The 19,824-nt window shown below is 48.0% G+C and overlaps 1 protein-coding gene across 1 annotated transcript; it reads right to left on the reverse strand.

The window, feature by feature from the left end:
• Positions 1-11,366: 11,366 nt before the first annotated feature.
• On the reverse strand, positions 11,367-17,835 carry LOC104568319 (serine/threonine-protein kinase SBK1). The gene is given in 5 exon segments (XM_088521933.1): positions 11,367-11,464; positions 15,938-16,078; positions 16,081-16,480; positions 17,138-17,340; positions 17,664-17,835. Coding segments are annotated over 5 exon segments (1,014 nt in total).
• Between the last annotated feature and the right edge of the window lie 1,989 nt (positions 17,836-19,824).

Here is a 19,824-nt window from a genome sequence, read left to right on the forward strand (position 1 = left end):
TTACAAGTATTCCTGTGCTTCCCATTCCAAAAGGGAAGATGCCAAGGCTTTGAGATAAGGCCTACTTTGGTACCCGGACCTGGAAGGACAACCTCCTCTCACTGCTAGGGCAGTTTTAATTATTGTGGACAGGAACTAGCTCCTGCTACCCCAGCTACGGGATCTCTCCTTGGGACCACCACTGTGAGAGTAAAGCAGTCATCCATAAACTCCTTTCTTCAGTGCTGAAGACTGTTCAAGGCAGCTAGCCTGTCAATGTGGTGTTTGGCCATCCCATCCTGTGTCTGTGCATGTGATCTTCATAAGAATGATGGAAGAGAGTGGAACACTGCAGCAGCCTAAGGTGAGGGATTGCGACTATGTGAAGAGACTTGCAGTTGACTTAGTGACTCCATCTCCACCTTCCCCTGAAGGGTGTAAATGGATTGGCCCAGAGGCCACCTTTTCTCTCCGTGGGTGACAGTGGGCCTGCCAACTTGCCGAACTCCTAGGAATGGGCTTGCCCTGCTACTGGTGTATCCCCATGAAGGAGTGTACATTGGCTATTGAAGTAACCCATAAGTAAGATCAATCAGAATTGGTTTGTCAGTTCATTTGTTTGGGTAGTTACAATTAGTATAATTTACTAAGTAATCACTGTTAGCATAACTTCTAGTGTAATTAGAAAATCATAGAATCATAGAATGCTTAAGGTCAGAAGGGACCTCTACAGGTCATCTAGTTCAACCAAAATAAGTATTCTAGTTCAGCTAAGTTACTGTTAGTAAGAATGGTTGCTTTGCACCACTGTAATTAACTTCTGTAGTAAATTTTGATCTTTGAACAAGTTGTGAAGTCATGCAGTGAATCTTCTTCCCCTACCTCGCACCACACAGAACCTACACAGTCTGGGACTGTAAAGATAGTTGGTTATCCCATGACAACAGCCCATCCTGGTTACTCCATTCCTCACTAGTCCCATCTTTAGCAACTTCACGCTGTTATTTATTATATGTGATGTGGTTGCCCTGCTGATTTCTATCCAAGTCAGCAATAGTAGTAAGACAGTCCCACCAAACCTGCTCGGTGACACTATGCAGAACAAACTGCACATTCATTCCCTTCTCCAAGCTGCCTTTAGAGGCCCTTGAGTTCTATGCCTGGAATCCTCTGAGCTCAGGGGCTTCGTGGCAGTCCAGCCTAATCCCATCTCACATATTCCATGGCATTTTCACCTTTTTCAGCTCAGTTGGACAATCTTCAGCTGTTGTCTGCTGAGCAATGCAGTCAAAAAACATCTACACCAAATAAAAGCCCCACTGTGGGTTTTGTTGTGTATCTAAGAGCTATGGAGTAGCTTAGATTTTAGCTTGGTCACACTACAGCAGGTTACTGGTGTCCCTTGGTGTCCCATGGTGTCCCCTTTCCCATGTCTGCAAGACAACATTAAAAACTAGAAAAGCCCTAAGAACTGTAGGTATTGAGGCAACACAAAAACAAACCTGACAGTAATGTCAGTTTACAGGGTTCAGATGGAGTAGACATCTAGGAAGAAGAAAGAATGGCAAGTCAGGAAGAAAATGCGTGCCCTCCTTGCCCGTGAAGCTCAGCAAGCCCTATATGAAGGCTGCAGGATGAGGTTTTCAAAGCCCTGGAGCCTCTGCAGGAATGCGTGAGAGCCCTGAAAGGCAGGGATGAGCTCCAGAGCTGGTGGTATGAGCTGAGCTCTTCTTGTATTAGCATATTTCTCACCTTCATCAACAACTGCACTCCTGTGCCTGACTTCTCTCCACTAAAGCTATGTTTTAAAAACCTCAGTCTTTCAAGTGTTTTCCATTAACACTAAGAAAAGCCCTCATCTAACAGAAAATTCACCTCCAAAGTTTCCATTCAAGATGAAGCATAGACAAGCATGCCTAACACTCCTATGCCTGAGCTCCCTGGAAATAAAGCAGCAACAATTCAGATAATGCTATCTACTTTATTTTCAACATGCAAATAAGTGTGCAGTAGCATATGTGGTTTTATCAGCTCTTCTTTTCATTGTTCCTGCAGAGAAAATCATAGTTTGGAGAAAAACCATGGAGAGAAGCATACATTGAAAAGCATGGTGTGGTCATGCCAGCTGTGAAACCAGAAATGGCTCTTCATTTTGCATTTGTAAGTGGATATTAGCATTAGAAAGATACCCCTGGCTGGTTGCTGTGAACCACTGCTGTTAAGGAAGCAAAGGCCTCCTTTTGGACCTGGAGTTTTTGCCAGGCTTTATCTGCTGTTTTTTTTTATCTCTGGCTTGTCTGGCTTTGCTTTGGTAGCCTTGTCGCAGCCGTCTCTTGATTTTTCTCTCCTGAATTGGAGACTATGTTGGTCTCGTAAGGGGGTCCAGAAGACCAGGAATCTTATTCTTAGTGATGAGCGTTTTCTGCAAAGAAAGAGACCCTTCTCAAACAATCCTGAAAATACATGGGGCTGTTTCCCAAATACAGAAACCACAGAGTATGTCTGGCAGGGATACTTAATGGGAGCAAGGGAACCAGAAGCATCACCTCAATGTACCATCAGGGTGAGAGCAAAGTCTGGTGGGAAACCTTCACCTCATTCTGAGGTAGAATAATCATGAGCAAATCTGCATCATGGAGGGCAGGTGGTTATCATTTGCGGAGCAGGATTTATTAAATAAATTCTGTTGCAGAGGGGGTTCAACAAGGCAAACCAAGCATCTCCTGATCCATTCTGACCTCAGGTTTTGCCATGGGCATCCATGCTCTCTGCCAAACTTGGGGCTTGCAGCCGCAAATGTCAGCCAGAACTTTGACAAAGAAGTTCCCAGGGTGGAAGGTACCTTCTCTTTTTAAAACATAATCTTACCAAGTGTTCCCTCCTCTCTTCAATAGCCTTTCTCTTCATCTCAGCATTTCCGGTACAAAAGGCAAAATGCTTTCGTTGATCCAAATTTTCTAACAAAGGTTTCACCTGTTATGCAAGAAAAAGTATAGCGCATATTGACTTGGAGTTTGAACAGTAGGAATTGCCCTCAACAGCCTTGAGGATATCTAGAGATTGTGCTGAGATGCTCAGGACATGCCCTAAACTCTTCCTTTCCAACAAAGGGAACATGAAACATATCATGTTCTGGCCCCTGAAGGCAATGCAAAGAATTCTTTATGCCAGTTTGGAGCAGGTCCAAATACTGCACTTAAGAAACTGAGTAAAGGTGGCCTTGTTACAAGGAACAAACCGTGCAGTTTTGCCCTTGCGCTGGTAGGCTGCTGCTTTTGTTCCATGGCTTCCCCTGGTGATTTCTATCCCATAGCAATGAGTCCTCAAGCACGAAAACGGCCACCTCCTCTACTTTCTGCAGATGTGGCCTGGAAACTGCCACAGCCCAGCTCCCCACAGTGAGAATAATGCCACTTTTGCAGGTGTTTTAAAGTGCCTCAAGTACCTGAGCCCTCCACATCTCATTCCTTTCTCTTCTAGCTTGATGTTCTGCCAGTTCTCTCCATTCTTCAAGTTCTTTTCTTCTCCTCTCTTCAGCCAAGGATTCCCGGCGCATTCTTTCCTCCCTCTGCATGCATATGTAGCACACTTCCTGGAGGGCCACAAAAGTCCAACAGCATGCACTACTACTTTTCTTTTAATAACGTTCCTTACCCTCTCTTCTGACCCTTGTTTAGAGGGCTTCTGTCTACTATTTTGGCCTTAAGTTCTTACACTTGCAAACTGAAAGCCCCTCTGACATGATCAGTGAATCAACTTGTCAGTGCACTAAGAAGAAAACAGTTATTTTCAGCATTAAGTGTTATGCTTTTCATGGGTCTATAGATATGAATAAAAAATTGTAAAAATGCAGGATAATCTGTATCTGTGAATTTTACTTTCAAAAGTGTTGGTTGAATGTTAAAATCCACACATACTAAGACAACCTTTCAGAATCAGTATCACTGTAAATATGTTTTCCCCCACTTAATGTAACAGAAAAATTTATTTGATTTATATCACGTACTTGTCCTGCCCTTCTATGATCTCCACACTGAGGGGCCGCAGCCAGAGTACTGTCAGGATGAATTTTTCTGCGTCTTTTCTTGTCCTCCTCTTTTTCCTTGGGGGGACGCAGGCATGGTGGGAACACTCTAAAAATACAAGCCAGCATGAGTTGGTATGAGTGCATGAGAAGTTTCATCCTCAGCTGGTATTTAAAAGGGCTGTACTTGCTTTTGCAGCAGTAGATATTTCGCAGGACAATGAGGTCCCTTCACAAGTCTTCCCATCAACAGACAGGAATAACACAGAGCTGTAGAACTCAAATGTGACACCAGGACACCGTATGGAGAGATTATTGCTGGACACCCAGCGGGAATTGTGGTGGGACAGTGTGTTTTTGGCAATACTGTGTATTTGTCAGTGTACAATGGACTGTTGGTGGTGAGCAGTGTCCAACACAGAAATTGATTCACTGAGAAGAACAATCTCACCACAATCTAGCCCTTCTCTTGTGCTGGCCACCAACACAGGCTGCAGTCTAAAAGAAGATGCTCCTCAGAAGCTAAATATGAACAAACAGCTGCTCAGCCTCCTTGGGACAGCATGATCCGCATTTCACTTTCCCCATAAAGCAACATCCTCCCCAGCAAAGCAAAGAAATACTATGTGTCTCACCCGATGGGAGGTTCTTTTCCCTTGGTTTTCTCCTCTGCTTCCTCCTTTGTCTCAGCCCTGGCTAGTCTCCGAGGAGGAAGGCTCTCCCGCAAATTGCAGAACTTGTGGAGAGGATGCCCTGCAAGGATGACACGAAATCTCTCAGAACAGGGGGTGCAGGTCTGCTCTTACAAGCTCTCTGAGGTATCATTGTGATTCCCAGGGTGACCTATTTGCTAGTTGGTCTTCAGCCCTTCCTGACACCAGCTCCTATGCAACGCTTACTATCTACAGTGCTGTATTACTTCATCTGTTTGCCTAGCTGGTTACCTAATCCATCATCTAAATAGTGATATTGGGGTGCAGATAAATATTGTTGCTTGTCAAGACTATTGGGGGAAGAAATTATTGGAGTTGTATCTATGTCTTTGTACCCAAATTTGCTATCATGTGCATTCAACAGAAACCCATCATTTCTATGATGTTTACGGGGGATTAAGGAAGAAGATCTGGGCTTTCCTGCTTGAAAAGAGAAATGGAGTCTTGTCACAGCTTGGCACCCTTTGTACACTTGTTCTCTATGTGATTTTTCTCACCAAATTACAACCCCCTGATGCCAAGAGATATGTCAACATCCATATCTATGGCAACTCCCAGCAGAGTTTGTTATTCCCAGAGCTCTTGGACCTCCCAAATTTTGACTCTGTAATAGAGGTACAATCTGCTATCAGGAATCAGCATTTTCATTACCTTTCTGGTTACTTTCAGTTTGTACTCTTGGTTTATTTTCTTCTCTGGCCTTCACTAATTCTGCGAAGGAAAATTTCTCAGCATTTTTAGCATGTGCTGTAACAGCCTGCATGCTGAAAAAAAGGAAGAAAGCACTCAGAAAGAGAACATCTCATCCGTGGCCTACATTAATAACTAGGGTCATTACAGTATATTAAAATTCTGCGAAAGTCCACAGTTTTCAAAAGCAGACAGCACTTGCTTGGTCAGACAAGGGTGGCAGATGCAAATAATACTTACTGTGGAAACAGGAAGACCCAGCGAGAATAGATCAGAGCAAGAGCTTCTTCTTTGCTTGATATGAGCAATTTCTTTATCCATGGGCACTGCAACAATGACAGACAAATCTGGGATGACTTCAGGAAAATGAGATCAGTGCTTACAGAGGCTTTTCTACCTCTCAAAGATTTACCTGCCCTTCAGCAGCCTTCTCACCAAGTTCACTTGCTTTAGCTCCTCTTTGTAAGAAGCTGCTCAGCATATAAACATTTATGGCTAATGACATTGCCAGCTTTTCCCAAAGCTCTAGAGTTAACCAATTCAGTGAGTTGTCATTAACTTGTAAAAGTATCAGTGGAGGGAAACTCAAGGGAAGATACATTATGAGTGTGGCTTCCTGGCTCCTGGTTTCAATCTAGCTGCTTGCTTTAACTGCTCACTGCTCCTGCACTGAAAGCAAATGCTTCTGAGGTGTTTTTCTCCTCAAACTCTTTCCTAAGAGTCAAGAGGCTGCATCTGCAGAGTGGAGGAGCCCAGCAACCTTCTTTTTCTTCAGGTCAGGAGGACAAGCAGCCTGACCCCATGCCAGCAACATGTTATTACCCTTGCCACTACTTTGGCTTATTCCTTTCTATTGCAAGGCTCTTCCAAGGCTAGCCCTTGCACAGCAAGAGAGTTTTGCATACACTGCCAGCACCCCTGAACAGCAGCAAATAACACTATGGAGTTTTCACTGCTGCAGATTGTATCTTAAGAGTCAAGTGACTCTTTATATAGAGTCCTTTGATGAGATTTCAGAGCAGTTCTCAAGTAGCCCTGGAAAAATGATATACTTACAGTAAGAAGAGCATCTACCAGCTTTCCAGACTTATCAAAAGATTCAATAAACTTCTTGTAAAATTTCATTGTCACTTCTTTTCCTTGTATATCGAGAATGCCAATGTATTTAAAGATAAAGACAACATCATTTCCACTCTCTAGGATGCTGGAGAAAACCTTCAGGGTCTCCTGTATGCACGTCTGGACTAATTTTCGAGGAATGTTTGTGTCCACGGATATCTGAGCATAGTTTAATGGAGAGATTTGTGTAACACCTAGAAAACAAATATGTATGGAAGTTCAAAGGACTCTATTGATGTGCCAAGTCCACTGCAGTGATTTCTTCAAACAGAGATAGGAAGAAAGAATACCAGCAATCTGATATGGATACATTGATAGCAGTAATGGCCAGAAATCACAGTAAATCTGTCCATCAATCTATTTTTGTACCTGCTATCACTTACATCTCTGTTTCAAGGCTCTCTATGGCTAGCTTTGAACCATTTCTCTAGATTAAGGTGACTGTAAGGGCCAGCATTAATGCATGTATTTTCTTTAACGAAGTCTAGTGCTGTGTAAGTACATAGCATCAGCTCCGTCTAAATGTCATTCTAGTAAAAATCTCTGCTAAATTTGCATCAGCTGGTAGTGAATAAACAAGACGGGCACAAAACCAGTTGTCAAAGCAGGTCATTGAGAGAGGCTAATTTTGGACAGCATTAATAAAAACTAGTCTAAATGACAGGGTCCTTTTGGGGTTGTTTGTCTTAGCACAGTGCTTTTCTTGCATGTGTGTGCAAATAAGATATTAATTGGTTTTCTTACCAGGGACTTTCACTTTTGCATATTTGAGTCCATGGATACGTGCAACATTCTTGCACAGGTTGAAAACAGGTCTGTGGACAATTGAAAACTCATTTTCTCCAGTGTATAATTTTCCTTTAAAAGGAAAGAAAGTTCCCAATCCACTTATTTTAACGCCCTGAAAATAGAAAAATAAACAAACAAAAACAAAAACAAAGGAGTATTAATAAGCAATTCTTAGCTGCCAAATTTGAGTGAGGTTTTGTTAAAACCTAGGGATGCTACTTTGTGCCCTGACCACCTGAAGAAGCACTTAGGAATGCACAACAGACCCCCATTTGGGTCACTTTGGTCCCAGTTTTGGGTCCCATTTTTTGGACAGTTTATCTTCCTTTCCTTTGCTCTCTAAGAAAATATTTGGCGAAGTAAAACATAAAAAAAATCTATCCCACCCCCAAATTCGGGAGTCAGTAGCAGAGAAGCCCCAGCAAGTGCTGAATATTTTGCATAATGAGGTGGACTACTACTACTCTTTTTTACTTCTTTAACTTTACAATATCTCTGAATTTATAGAGAAGCTGGTCTGTGACATATTTGTAGATCACTGTGTATTTCTGGGATTTTTTTCTCCAATTTAAAAGAAAGGGAAATATAATTGTACTTGATGGCAAAGGGCTACCAGGATTACTGAAGCCACGTCAGGGTAAACAGGGGGATAGGATGTCATCTCACCTTATTCAGATCCAGCTGCTGTCGAATGTACTGAAAAACTGCATCCCAAATATAAGTGAACTCTAGAAAGTGAGGGGCAGAGATGTCAAGCTCAGCATCAGCCCATTCCCAAATATTTTGCTATATAGTCATATGCTGCACTCCCACTGGAACTGCTGCAGCTCTTGCACACACATGGGAATTCAGGGTAGGCTCAGGGTAACCACACTAACAGGAAGGAATTAACTTGCCTGCTAGGGACTTATGAGTGCCCCAAAGAGTCAGAAAGAGGAGCAGGACCCAGGATGGCTGCTGGATTTACCTGGGTTCTCCTTAAAACCACCATCCCTGTTCAGCCATCCCTCAGAGAACCCTATGATTCCATGGCCATTTTTGTCATCAGGGTTCTCTACAAAAACACTCATGAAATAGATTCTGAGGGCCTTACCGAAAGAAGTGACCTGTTTGAGACCTGAGTACATCATTTTGCCATGACTATCGAGGCCAGTGGCCAGGATGTTCGTCTTCATAATCCCTGCTCTCAGGTAGCACTGGGACTAGAGGGTGAAAAGTATCTTTCTCCCGGAGAAGAAACTCCTCTCCAGCCTCTTCCTTCTCCTTGGCTGCACTAGGTCAGGTTCCAACGCTGTCCAAACACCTCCCTCTCACTTCAGAGCAGCTTCCAAAGAGAAGAGGGGATGTGAAAACAGCAGGTAGCACCTAGGATTTGCCTAGCAGAGAAGTGTGGGGAGAACCCACAGTGCCATGGGGAGAAGGAATTTCCATTGTGATGCAGGAGAATCCTGTTGTGACCTCCGAGAATGCAGGGGCCCCCTCATCCATCTCAACCCAGCCAGGTTGGCGGCAAAATGGGCAGGGGGGCTTCAAGGTGGCATCACCAGGAGCTGCCCACAACTGCCCCCTTCCCAGGGAGAAATTTCCCTCTTACCCTGGAAACTTTTGCCCATTTCCTCCAATGTTACTGCCAAAGGATTTAAGGAAAATCCATCAAAGACAACTCCAGATGATACCCTATCTTGTAAAAATTCTGATATAGGACATGAGAAAATTCCCTTTTCTACCTTCTGAACTGAAATGTTTCTACTTGAAAGAACACTTACTGGAATGCTGTGGGGTTTTTTTAAGACACAAAGTCACAGCCCACATCACGTACAATAAAACATCTCCAAGTGTATGCAGAGGCTATTATTAGGAAGTAAACACCTATTTTTATGATGAGTCACTTGTTTTCTAGAGGACATGACTCCCCTGCAAGCCCATAAGAACACTCCCAGCACCATTAGACTCATGGCTCCCTGACAAAACAGGGATGGAGATCGGAGCCATGCACACCACCAGGGCATGCACAGAACACATCCAGTGACTTGCAGCTCTTTCCAAGGAAACACAACCATGAAACAGAGGAAGCAATACAGTTCAAACTGGAAAAAGCTTAGTAAGTGCTGATTGCCTATTAAGATCTTGCAGAGAGATAGAGACAAGACAATTGCATATAGTTGACAGTATAGCTCTGTAATTACTGACTTTTGCATTTCTTTGTCCCTTTTTTTATGCAAAATGGCAAGAGAAAGAGATGTTTAGCAAAGAAGCAGGTCCTTTTTTGAGCATATCTAGGCAGATCACATTCTTTGGAGGAATCTATATGAAACAGAAGTAAAACCTCCCTTTAAAAACAGGCTGAATGGACAGTACTTTTATGCAATTTCACACTAGAGACATTAAAAAAAATGCATTCCTGAATTCCATTGAGAATATGGAGGTCCTTCATTTACATTCAGAGTATACTCATAGCTAAGTTTAAAGGACTTTTTCAGAATTGAATAAATGCTAACAGAACTGTCAACAGGCTTCTTTGCTTCAATGCAACAAGTAGTTATGCACCATAAAAGCACTTTAAACAACTATCAGATTCTCAAAATAATTCTAAGTTTTTGCAGCATCTCACCATTTTTCTTGTAGCTTGTAAATTTCTCGTACCATAAAAATTCAATACAGGTATTCTTCAGATGAAGTCCTTTAAGAAGCTACTGAGAAAGTAAGTTTGAAAACAGTGTGCCTCTTAATACATCTGGCTGTGGACAGAGCTCAGTCTTCTCTCACTCAGTTCTTTCTTCTAGACACGAAGGTCTAGAAGCTCAACAAGCCTTACAAATACAATCTTCTCAGAACAGCAGAATTTAACATCTTTCCAAAAGAGAAATCATATGGTCTGGAATCCTCTGGAATCATGGTCAGCCAAGAAAAAAAAATGACATTTTGAGATTTTCTGCCTCATAGGCTCAGTATTTGCATTTGATTTTGGAGGTTTGGGGTGTATTTGAAGCAGGGACTTATGTGTTTCTGTGTGGATTGTGAGGAGTCCCTAGGGTTTTCCCAGTGTCTCAGTGACAGGAGGAGGGAAAGCAGAGCATTTCACTAAGCCAGCAGTATCGGATAGTGGCCAGGAGCCTAGACCAAAGGATTGGGATCAAATTGTTGATCAATATCAATAGATACTAAGAAACAATAATGTCAATAGACCTGGTCTGTCAATCAGGCATTTAAGCAGTATGTTGTCCGGATTTCTGCAGTCTGTTCTCATTGCAAACTGCTCATCTTCAGCCACCTCACACAGGCCCCAGTAAAATGTTGCATCAGTTTCAGACCAGAGCAGGTTGTGCAACCTTTTTACCCTCTCAGTGAAGCCATTGGAGCAGAGTGTCTCTCATCTTAATCCTCATTGAATCATAGAATCATCATGGTTGGAAAACACCTTCAAGATCATCAAGTTCAACCGTAAAACCTTCAACACCAAGCCTACTAAACCATGTCCCCAAGTGCCTCATGTACACGTTTCTTGAACACTACCAGGGATGGTGACCCCACCACTTCCTTGGGCAGCCTGTTCTAATTCGTGACTACTCTTTCCATGTAGAATTTTTTCCTAATATCTAATCTAATATCTAACCTCACCACCTGCTCCATTGGAGAGAACCCACAAGCAAGGCTACTTGTCTGGCATCAGTCCCTTCTCTTTCTTCCCAGACATCCATTGGGGAGTTTTTTGCCTTTCCCTTTTTTCTTTTCTTCTTCTTTTTTTTTTTTTCCTTATTTTTAACTTTCTGCCTCAAATAGCTTTCAACATCAGAGTTGATATATACAATATGGACCTTGTTAATTTTTATTGCCGTGTAATGCTGTCTCAGTATCCTTTGTGCAATCCGCATAAAGCTGGACATGGAAAATAACACGTCCTCAACCCCAGTAACTTCTATGAGAGAGACAAACCGTGACGCAGCTTGCATCCAGCTGTCTGTCTTCAAACAATCATTGCCTCTCATGAAACACTGCCAAGAACGTCTGCAGGGAAAATATTTCTATAGCAATCCTTGCAGCCACTCTCAGCCTCAGGCCCAAGCTTGAACGATGTTGGTGTCCTCTGCAGATGTATTGCTGTCTTTTCTTTTTCTTTTTTTTTTCAACCAGAGGTTTCTTCGTGTTCTTCCTAAAAGAGGAAGTGAGCGTAATCGTGCGTCTTAAGTGAATAGGAGCGTTCCAGCAGGACGTGCCGCAATCCACAAAAACAGTGTAAATCAAGACCTACACGTGAAAACAGTGACCTCACGTTAGTGGAAAGCCAGTGCAAGTGGCGACATTCATGCCCAGAGGAGATGCAGACCTGGCACTCGGCTTGGTCCTGTGCCCAAGCCCTGTACCTTGGCCTGTCACACTGAGTGGGGCAGCCTGTGCAAAGCCCTCTTTGACAGAGTAAATTGAACCTCAGAAGTCCTCCAACTTGTCGTGTGCAAACTGGCTTCTTGACAGTCTCATATGAGAAGGAGGAATGAAATGGAATGACATTGCTTCTGTTCATGCCTCTGCAACCATCAGACACTCTTACCTCTAGGACAACTAAACAGGGGTCCTTGCATTTGCTCTTAATGTGTCCATTTGAATACACTGACTGTAACACATTTGCACATCTTAGTGCGCTCTTTTGCCAGCCACTGACCCCTAGTTTAGCACTGCATCCCCTGGAGTTGCAATTTCCCCCTTATCATGATAATAGAGTTTGGAGATGGGAGCATTTACCTGGTGTGTGTTAAGGAGTAGCCAAATCTATTGAACTTTGATACCCAGGAGTTTTCTCCTATCCTGTTGTCACGGAGGCAAATGCTGCTGTTCCCAATTGCTGTTCCAGCTGTTTCACCTCATAACTGATATGACTCCCAACGTATTGTTTTTATTGCAAGATTGCACTCCACAAAATGTCCCCAACACTCTCCTCAAATTATCTGTGAAGCTTGGCTGTCTCTTATAAGACTCCCCCTTAACATCTGTGAAATCCAATCCATTCCAGTACAGCTGGCTGCAACCAAACATGCTCCTGTGCAGAACAGCTGGGTCAGTCTGATGAGCTTTACTGAAAAAGCTGTCATGAACTTTTGGAAAGCTCTAGAACTAAAGAAATCTTCTGCATGCATTAACATATGCACAACTGCTGTGTGTGCAACGCACATCCTGCTTGCAAAGGGTCTGCATGTGGCAGTAAATGCACAAACAAGAGGGATCAGGCAAAACCAGTGCGGGGAGATCGTGCCTCTAGGGATGGGCAGCCCAAAGGCCAAGGATCAGGCACTTAATGCGAATAGGCCAAAAAGAAAAGCACATACAGCCTTGAAAGAGAAAAGCACGTACAGCCTGCGGCTCCCCATGCACAGTTCTGCTTGACTGACAAATTACCAGTGTGCAGCATCGCATTTTGTCTCCTTTTGCTTGCAGCCACAAGCAATTCCTGGGCATGTTCTGTAACTGAGACACTTTTCCCAGTAGGCAGCCTGGATGCATCCAACCTGACCCGGGGACTGGAAGGGTTCAGGTTGCTCCCAGGGGAGATGGTTTCACTTCGTAATACAGTTATAGCTGCTGCGGTGGGGGAGTGGATGAGGGGTGCAATTAGTGGGGACGGTTTGCAGTTCTAAGGGAGAGCAAGGTGCAGGTTAAGCACCAAGCTCCAGCCTCAGTCCTGCAGTGCCCCGCAGCGAGTTGGGAGCCACGGGCCAGGCGGGTGCACGGGGCCACGTTCCAGCCCTGGCAGCTTGTGCATCGAGCCAGGAGTCGCGTGCTGCGCTAGGATTTCACTGCTGAAACTCTAGACGTCCAAACTGCCTGGAGGCATCCAGGAGCTCGCTGTACCAGAGGGGAAGAGACAGTCATTTCACAGGGGTTCCTGCAACAAGTAGCTGAATTCTTCCCGAGCGGCCCTGTGTTTTCATTTGAAGAGGAGCCCAGAGTGACAGAAGTTTTCCTGGGAAAGAATCATTCATATAGTTTACAGTGCAGCCTCTCTGGCACAGCGCCTGCTGTGCTTTCTTTAAATGAATTAATGCATTAGATAATTCATACTAGCAACAAGTGACTCATATAAGAATTTCGTACCACTAATACTGATCTACTGAAGGGACTTTCTAGTTGTCTGTGTGAACGTGAGCCCAAAGAAGAATAATCTTCATGAAGAAATGACTTGCTGCATTTACCCCACAGCAATCAAAGCCGTTTCTCCAGCTTTTGCATGTTATCTGAGGAGCATGGCATTTGTCACCTTTGGAGGCGGTGTGCAATGCCAGCCAGGTCAGCAAAACAGCTTCTGGGTGCAGAGCCCTTCGGCTCCTGCACTGTGATTTTTTCAGAATTAACTTGATGCAGCTAAAGATTAAAAAATACCGCATACAATTCAGACAATCAGAATGCCTCCTGAGTGCCAGCGACCTCATGCACAGTCCATGCCCTCTGCCTGTTCTCTTCCTTCCTCCCTTCTCTCAAGGATGGTGTCCCAGGATTGCAATCTCTTTTGGTTCCTATTCCATGGATTGTGTTGTGTGAGCCGGACTAAAGCCCTTCCCGGTCTTACCCTTTGCTCTGTCTGCAGGAAAGCGCATGTGCAGGGGGCCGTGAGGATTGGCAGTATGAAGAGACGATGACAAGATCGTTTAAATACCCTTCTCTGCAAGCTTTGTACCTTCTCAGGCTAGGGGATAGGGCTAGAACAGCAGGCTCATATGACAGCACAGATGGGATGAGGTTACAAAAAGACAAATCTGCAGAGAACTTTATTAAGCTTCAGCGTCTTGGCTAATTTCCACCTCTGCTTCTGCTTTGCAAGAGATGGATGAGGCCTGTTTATGGTAGAGGGCAGCATCTCCCTGCCTTTTTGGGACCCTCGCAGACAGAGAGAGGGATGTGCTCTCCAGGCACAGCACTGTGGATGCGGAGGGGAGACCTGCTGAAGTCCTGGGAGCCCAGAGGTGCAAACTGCTTGGAGAAGCACAGGGGAGCCCAAATTGGTGCACAGCAGGACACAGGCAGAGTTTTGCTTGCACAGAGCATTAGTTCAAGGTTGGGTGCCAATGCTTGCCTCTGCCGGGATGGGGCAGACTGCAGGGTGAAAATATCCCTTCCCAAGTTCTATAGATTTCAATGTCTGGACAGCATCTGTCATATTTCCTGCTTTTGCCCGAGACAGATAATAACTTGGACTTCACTGTTTGTCATTTTCAAGCATTTGCAGGACAGTGGGATGCTGGTTCACAGGTCCATCCAGCCCTGGGTACAAGTAATCTCGTTGTGAAAGCCAGCAAGGAGCTTAAGGTCACCCAGTCCTGCTGCCCTCCCCAAAAGTCCAGTGTGTTTTAGCAAGAGTTTGTCCAACTCCTAAACTAGGAACTTGCCCCAGAAAAACCATCTTAATGCAAACTGCCCAGCTAGTCTCATCACTTAAGATATCTAGGTACAGTCCCACTGGAGATGGAAAGTGCTTGCAGCCTTTTCAGTCTCTGATATCTATTTTCCTGTTTACCCTCTGTCTCCTCCATACCCAGAACCACCTCAATTTTCTCTTCCTGTCTCCATTCACGTTCACAATAACGTAAAACATTACTGACCCACATGCAGGCCAGTGTGCTCTAGAAGTTTCTGTTGTTGTTTTGTTGCTTTTTTGCTGTTGTTTTATTTGTTTTGTGTGTATGTGTGCGTACAGAATCACCTCTGACTGGTCCTTCCCCACTTGTAGTTGCTCCTACTGCAGGTCCTTACACTGCTTAGGCAGAGCTCAATCCCAGGTTTATCCAGTCTGCCCTTCAGTACTAGAGAACCACCAAGCCTATGCCTCGAGGGTAAGTACTTATTTCCTCCTTTCATTAACCCCAAACAAGTCTTCCTTAATTACAGCAGCCAGTATAATGATAACAACTTCCTTGAATACGAGATGCAGGAAGGGAGTTCAGGCTAGACATAATTCTAAATATCTTTGTGAGTTACTGAGCAGTTTTAATATCCACATTATGAAGATCTTATCTCAGTCTTAATGTGCCTGTTTTCTAATTAATTGCTTTCCTTTAAGTATTCATTGCCCTGATGACTGTTTTGCCTTGGGGAACCTTTGTCAACCTTTTGCATTCTGAGCTTTACCAGCACATGTTGCTCAGGCGGAGTTTTGTTTCTGGTCATCACTATCATTCATCTTCAGGATGAGAGGTCGGAGCCAGGGGGTTAGAATCCCTGAGCCCCTCCAGAGGCTCTTCTAGGCAGTGCTTCTCCTTCCTATGTTTGTAGCACATTTCTAGCCTGCCTTGCCGCCCACGTGCCCTTATCCTGCGAGTCTCCCCTTGTCCCGTTCCTCGTGCTCTCTCCCTTCTCAGGAAGCACTTGCTGGCAGCCTGGGGGAGGAAGGGAGATGCTGGCTAGTGGCACAGGGCCAGAGTGCTAGCAGAGCTTGTGGGAACCCCATTCCCTGCACTCTGGCCACTGTGGACCTGCTCCCTCCTGCTGGCAGCCTCCTGTCCTCCCAGATCAGCCCCAAATCCCTCCCGGGCACTGGGCTGGCTGCTGGTTGAGCAATGGGCAAGAGGGGACTGGGAACTGCTCAGTGCTGGTTCCTGTCCATCACGGTTTGCAGGCTGAGCCCCGGCGCTCTCCGAACCCTGGCTCCGGGCCATCACCCACGTCAGTGACAGGTATTTCTGCACCTCGATGGCCGGGCTCCGGCGGTCAGGGTCAAGCGTGAGCAGGCGGCGGAACATCTCTTGAGCCCCAGAGCCGAAGGTCTGCCAGGATGACGGCACCCCCGTCCCACCGAACTGCCCTGCCAAGTGCTGAAGTCCTCGAACTGCGGGTCAGAGCTGAGAGCTGCAGCCCAGGGGAAGCAGCCCGTGCAGAGGCAGAAGAGCAGCACGGCAAAAGCCCACACATCCAGGCTGGAGTCCAGCTCCAGCGTGTCGGAGCCCTGCAGCAGGCAGAGCTCCGGAGCGGCGTAGGGCAGCGTGTTGGTCATGGCACACACGGCAGAGCCCTGCAGGCGCGTGAGCCCGAAGTCACCCAGCTTCACCCGCCGGCACTCGCTGTCGAAGAGCAGCACGTTGTCCAGTTTCACGTCCCGGTGTACCAGGGCCCGGCTGTGCATGAAATCCAGAGCCTCGGCCACCTGGGACGCACAGCGCTTCACCAGCACCTCTGGAAGGCCCTCCTGCATGGAAGAGGGTCACTGTCATCTGATGCACGGATGACCCCGGGCAACCAGCTTCAGAGCAGCTCTGCTGTCCACATTGCTCCCAGGACTCCTCCCCATGGTACCAATACTCTTGCCTTGGTGCCACCACACAACAGAACTATCCCACACTGATATTGCTCCCAATGCCCTGGCTAGCATCTCCTGCACCTTCTTTATCTAACAGTTGCGCAAAGAGTATCCCCAAACACACTGTGGGTGTGCATTGCTGCAACAGCCCTCCCCACGCACGGTGTAATCATGTACCTGCTGCACAAGGTCTCCCCACAGAATCAGTGTGCAACCCGGTGCAAAGGATCTCCCCACACAGAGTGAACACACACCCCAGTGCAAAAGGTGTCCCCAATAGCATCACTCCACCCACCGCAAGTTTCATAACCTACGGAGGCATGCACGAGGCATGCACATGCAGACACACTTTCGCTGCGAGCATACCCAGCTACAAGGATTTCTTTGCTCACACATTGTCACTGCCCTCTCTGCAAAGCTGTCCCTGCACCCCTTCCTCACACCCTATTGCATATCCCCACACTTCATGGCTCTCATCCCTTTTCTGAACCTTTGACCGTCTCTCCATACCCTAGACCCATAGCAGAACCCCACAGCAACACATACCCCCGGGTTGAGGAGGTCACACAGGTCCCCAGCAGGAGCAAGTTCTTGCCCAAAGGCGAAGTGTGTGGCACTCTCAAAGGCAATGGGCAGCGCACGGATGCAAGCGTCGTGGCTTGAGAGGCACAAAGTGATGCAGTATTCCCGCAGGAATGTCCGACGATCCGTCTGTTCCTTTGCCATCAGCTTGAGAACCACTGGTGAGCCTGGGACAGGAAGCCAGTCAGCCCCATCAGGGTGGAAAGGAGGAGATGGAGCAGAGCTGGGGTTGGGGCAGCATGGGAAGCACTGGGCACTGGTGAGAGCAGGATCTGTCACACACAGGGTCTGGTTCTGAAGGGGTTGGGCAGAGATGGGAATGGATGTGCTGGAATGGGCAGGCTGGACACAAATATTGTTGGGCAAAGAGGAGGCTCGCACCTGCAGGGCTGGCTAGTTTGGGGTGCAGGCGCGGTTGCGGCTGGACATGGACACAGCTGGATGCAGATCCCCCAGCAGCAGGTTCCCCCTGCTCCCCAGAACTGCTCACCGCCATCCCGGGGCTCCGTGAGCACCACGCGGCCGTAGGTCCCGCTGCCCAGCTCCTCCAGCACCTCGTACTGCTCCTCCAGCTCCCGCAGCGGCAGCTTCTGTCCTGTCCGGGTCATCAGCCACTCCAGGAAGGCCTCGTTTTCCTCCCCGTCCTCTTCTGATGAATCCATGCACCCTGCGACTGCCCAAGCAAATGATCAGATTCCTGGCCGCCCCTCAGGGCCACTTCAGGGATCTTAGCCCCACTCAGGTCTAAAGAGGCAGCTGTCTGCTCCACTCCCAAGCTGCAGGACATCCTCGAGGGATAACAACGGACCCTGCACAGAGACCCCAGCCTAGGCCAGCCCAGTCCGACCTAGCCCAATCCAACCAGCCCATTTCAATCCAGCCTCATCCAGACCAGTCTCAACCATCCCAGTCCCTCCCAGCCCATCCCGGTCTCTCCCAGTGCATCCCAGCACACAGAGGTCCTGGCTCACTCTGTCCCACCCCACCTTGTCCCGTAGCAGGGGTCAGGGCTGGCTCTGTCCCACTCAGCATCCCGCATGGCATGGGTTGGGGGGTTGCTCTGTCCCACCTCGCGTCTCCAGAGCTGGTTCCATATCCCAGCTCTTTGCTCCTCCATCCCCAGCCGTGAAACAGGACCCAGGACCCTTCCGCCGCGCTGCCAGCTGCAGCCACCTGCACCAGCACAGCCACAGCAGCGTCACCACCGGCATCAGCTCCTCCAGACACGCATGGCCAGCACCACCAGTGCCCGCTGGACCCACGGGCCACCACGGAGCACCGACGCTGCAGCCCGTCCCCCCTGCAAAGTGCTGGGGGGCTGAGCAGAGAGGGCTCCGCCGTGCCTAAAAGCCGCAAGCAAAAGGCTGGGGAGCATCCAGGGGTGCCCAGATCGGCAGGACACGTGGCCGGGCAGGCATTGCAGCAGGGATACAGGGGTGCACGGGGACAGCCAAGCAGCCGGGCAGTCGGGAGAGCTGCAGCCTCACCTGCGTCCCCGCGCGGGAGCTCGCCGTGCCCCAGTGCCGCCGGCAAAGCCAGGTGTGCGCAGGGCCCGGCTCGGTGCCCCTGACCCCCCACAGCCTCCCTGGGCGCTCCGAGCTGTGACTCAGACTTTCCTGCGCTCTCCGTGGCCTCCGTCCCCAGGGCAGCGCCGGCCTGCGCTAATCTCCCGCTCGCTCGCAGGGAACATGTGTCAGGCGCGATTCATGCCGACTTCCAAACATAGGCAGGAGGCAGGCGCTGGACAGTCCCCGGCATCGCCTGGGCCGTGCAGGATGGCCGGGGGATGCATAGGCCACCCCGCCAGCCCCCGTCTTGGCAGGGACAGCCAGCACGACCAGATGGACGCGCAGCACGGAGCATGGCCTAGGAGCCTGGTGTCGGCGTGCGAAAGGGCACGGGGAGACGGACAGCACGGAGTGCTGTGCCAGGACAGACGGACAGTGCAGAGCACAGCACGGGGGACTAAACAGAGCACCGTGTGTGCAGACAGACGGACAGGCTGGAGCAGGGCATGGGCACCGTGCAGCAGACCGTGGCACGTGAAGACAGGGAGATGGCCCGGGGCATGGCATGGGGAAACAGCGCTGTGCAGCAGGCAGATGGACAGAGAGCACTGCGAGAAAGGACAGACAGACACCCAGCATGGAGCATGGCACAGGGGGACGAGGGATGGAGAGCCCAGAACCAGGTAGGGGCAGACAGAGGAGCAAAACTGGGATGGATGGATGGATGGATGGATGGACAGTCCAGAGTACAGCTTGTGCAGACAGGCATGCATGGGATGGAGAGCCAATGCGCAGTGCTGCTTGGATGGGCAGATGGACAGACAGAAAGCACAGAGCACGTCCAACAGGGACAGACAGACATTTGGTCACTGAGCGCAGGGCACAGACAGACAGACATGCAGCCCTAGCCCTGCCAGGACGAGGCATCCTGGGGCCTCCTTCCCTGCGTGGGGCTATGTGGGGCACTGGGCCTGCTGCTTTTGGAATGGCTCGGGCTGTGCCTTTCTTGGCTCTGTCACCTGCAGCCCATCTGCCCCACGGCCACCCCATACCCCTTACGTGAGAGGCTGCTGCACTTTTCCAGGGCCATGCCCATGCCTGGCACCGTGCCCTGCTGCCTGTGCCATCCCCAGCTGCAGCACC

Source organism: Tinamus guttatus, unplaced genomic scaffold, assembly GCF_059628265.1.
Source record: "Tinamus guttatus ecotype Peru unplaced genomic scaffold, ASM5962826v1 Tinamus_guttatus_pri_ptg000139l, whole genome shotgun sequence".
Lineage (NCBI taxonomy): Eukaryota > Metazoa > Chordata > Aves > Tinamiformes > Tinamidae > Tinamus > Tinamus guttatus.